At 40.7% G+C, this 2326-nt stretch overlaps 1 protein-coding gene across 1 annotated transcript; it reads right to left on the reverse strand.

The window, feature by feature from the left end:
• Positions 1-183: 183 nt before the first annotated feature.
• Positions 184-2123, reverse strand: LOC106011645 (the record flags this gene model as incomplete). Its single annotated transcript, XM_013082007.1, is given in 3 exon segments — positions 184-390; positions 1254-1464; positions 1966-2123. Coding segments are annotated over 3 exon segments (567 nt in total), but the record flags the coding sequence as incomplete, so codon positions are not given.
• Between the last annotated feature and the right edge of the window lie 203 nt (positions 2124-2326).

Below are 2326 nucleotides of genomic sequence, written 5' to 3' on the forward strand. Positions count from 1 at the left end.
CCCCCCCACCCGCAATCTCTTGATTACGAGTTTGGTAGCCTAACCATTAGTCTAACAACATCACCTGTCTCTTCTCTCTTTCGCTTTCCCTTTTTGAGAAAAACAAAAAAGACAAAACAACAACATCAACAACAACAACAACAACAACAACAACAACAACACCTCAACAAACTCGTCACTTACCTTGCGTTTGGCAAATGCTTCCATAACTGTAACATTGATGCGGTGTCTAATGAGCGCTTCCTCTGGGTCGCTTCCCGCAAAGACCTGGGGCAGGCCCAGTTCTTCCAGAACCTTCTGACGGTCCCTGAGCAGCGTCTCAGCTTTGATGACGTACGTTGGTTTCAACTGACATGGATCACACAGTCGGTGGTAGCTGTCGAAGTCCGCCTGGAATACGATGCAGAGTAATCAAATTACTTAAAATTCCTTAAAGTGAAATATAAGGGGGAAAAACTTGCAAATTTGCCGTATCGAATATTGTAAGAGGTCCACTGAGGTTTGAAGCACATGCAAAGATTGAAACCTGCACAGATTAGTAAGGGTAAACACACAACAACAAAATAAGTAAATAATACAACTAGACTAGATCTAAGCCTTCTTCCTCTTCGAACTAGAGTCGTTACCCGAAAGTCAGTTTCTTTAGTTCTTCATCATTTGTCCTATGGACTTTATGTACTAGTTGTGTCTGATCATGTGAGGTTGAACAGTATTGTGGGAAGCAGGGGGTTTTAGTCAGAGACAGAAAGAGCAGCTTCCCCAGAGATAAAAGATCATACATAAATAAAGCAAAAGGTTCTCTCCATTCTTAAAGTTGGGTTTAATTTTTTTGTTATGAAAGGGACACGGGGTGTTCTTTTGTTGTATTTTTTGTCCTTTCTTTTTTTAAGGGGGGGGGGGGGGGTGCTTATCTCATTGTTATTTAAAAAAAATAAAATAGGTTTTAAGAATGGGGCTAGCGGTAGCTTTTTACTTGTCCTTAGCCTAGTGCATCAAAGATTTTATCTCTCTTTCTATTTAGAGTAAAGAGACCGGTGTCTGTGATTTGCACACAGGTGACCTGAGTTCGACTCCTGTATGGGGAGAATTTTGATCGAGTATGTTGATCTTTCTCCTGGGACGTTTTATCCATTTTAGCTCGGGTTGGCCCTGATAGGCAGGGTCGGAGTCTGCCTCCTAAATATTCTGAATTGTGTGGATGGGGTCGTAAAAACAGTCTCTTCATGACAGAAAAGGAGAAAAATGTTTCTCACCTCATACGACGCGAGTATATAGTCTACAAATTCAGCAAAAGTGGCGTCCATTCCGCACAACTTGGATTTTGTAGGTGTTCTAACTATTTGATCAAATCCACGGTTTTTCTCAATTTTGACACCCACAGAGTTCCATAGGTCCGGTAGCATTAAAGTATGCAAGAAAGTGCTCCAAAGTCTGGTGTATGGATCCCGGACAGACAAGAAAATCCTGAGAATAAAGGGAAAAAATAAGATTATGAAAACAAAAATCTCGACCATCATCTTTTTCCTGCCAATTTATGTTCCACACACAAACTATCATTAATGAAACGTCATGCCCTCTTTTGCAAGTTTGCGAGGGCATGTAATTATGAAAGAGAATATTGAACACTCTTATTTCATGTTCATTGTAAAGCTGAAGGAAACTCGTGACCTTTCAGCTTTACTTTTTACTTTAACTTTTTCATCCTCTGTTGCCGTTAAGCGTAGAGGGGAGATTCAGTTTTCTATGGTAAGCCAAATCTTCGGTTCTTTTAATCGGGAAGCTATATTTTCTAAGGGTTTCCTTGACTCCCTCTATCCCTATTTCGAACGGTCTTTTTACACCCAACGGCGAAAAGCCTAACCATTACCCGAGACGCTGGCATAGCATTATATACACGGAATACCACTTCATTATCAAAATGTATTGCTGACTCGAGCTCGGAAGTACTTGATAAGTCACGCAAACCTTGATGATAAGAAACGTGTCCGTTCTTCAGCTGGAAGTCTTGCCCAATAGAGTTTCTTGGTCCTGGCAAAACGTCTAGACAGAACCTGTAAAAAACACGAGAGCGACGAATAAGCACCAGTGCTCGTTGGTAGAAAATTGAAAGCCATATCATATAAGATACATCTCCTTCTCTACTTCTTGTTTTCATTTGTTTTGCTCATTTTAGTTTAAATATCGCGGAAACACTCAACTTAAAACTGGATTAAAAACAAACAAATAGAGCAAATAGCATCCAAATATGCCACCGAATGAATACTTGGCCACATACACACACAAGCGATCGCGCGCACACACACACACACACACACACACACACACA

The sequence above is a fragment of the Aplysia californica genome, unplaced genomic scaffold (genome assembly GCF_000002075.1).
Source record: "Aplysia californica isolate F4 #8 unplaced genomic scaffold, AplCal3.0 scaffold00155, whole genome shotgun sequence".
NCBI lineage: Eukaryota > Metazoa > Mollusca > Gastropoda > Aplysiida > Aplysiidae > Aplysia > Aplysia californica.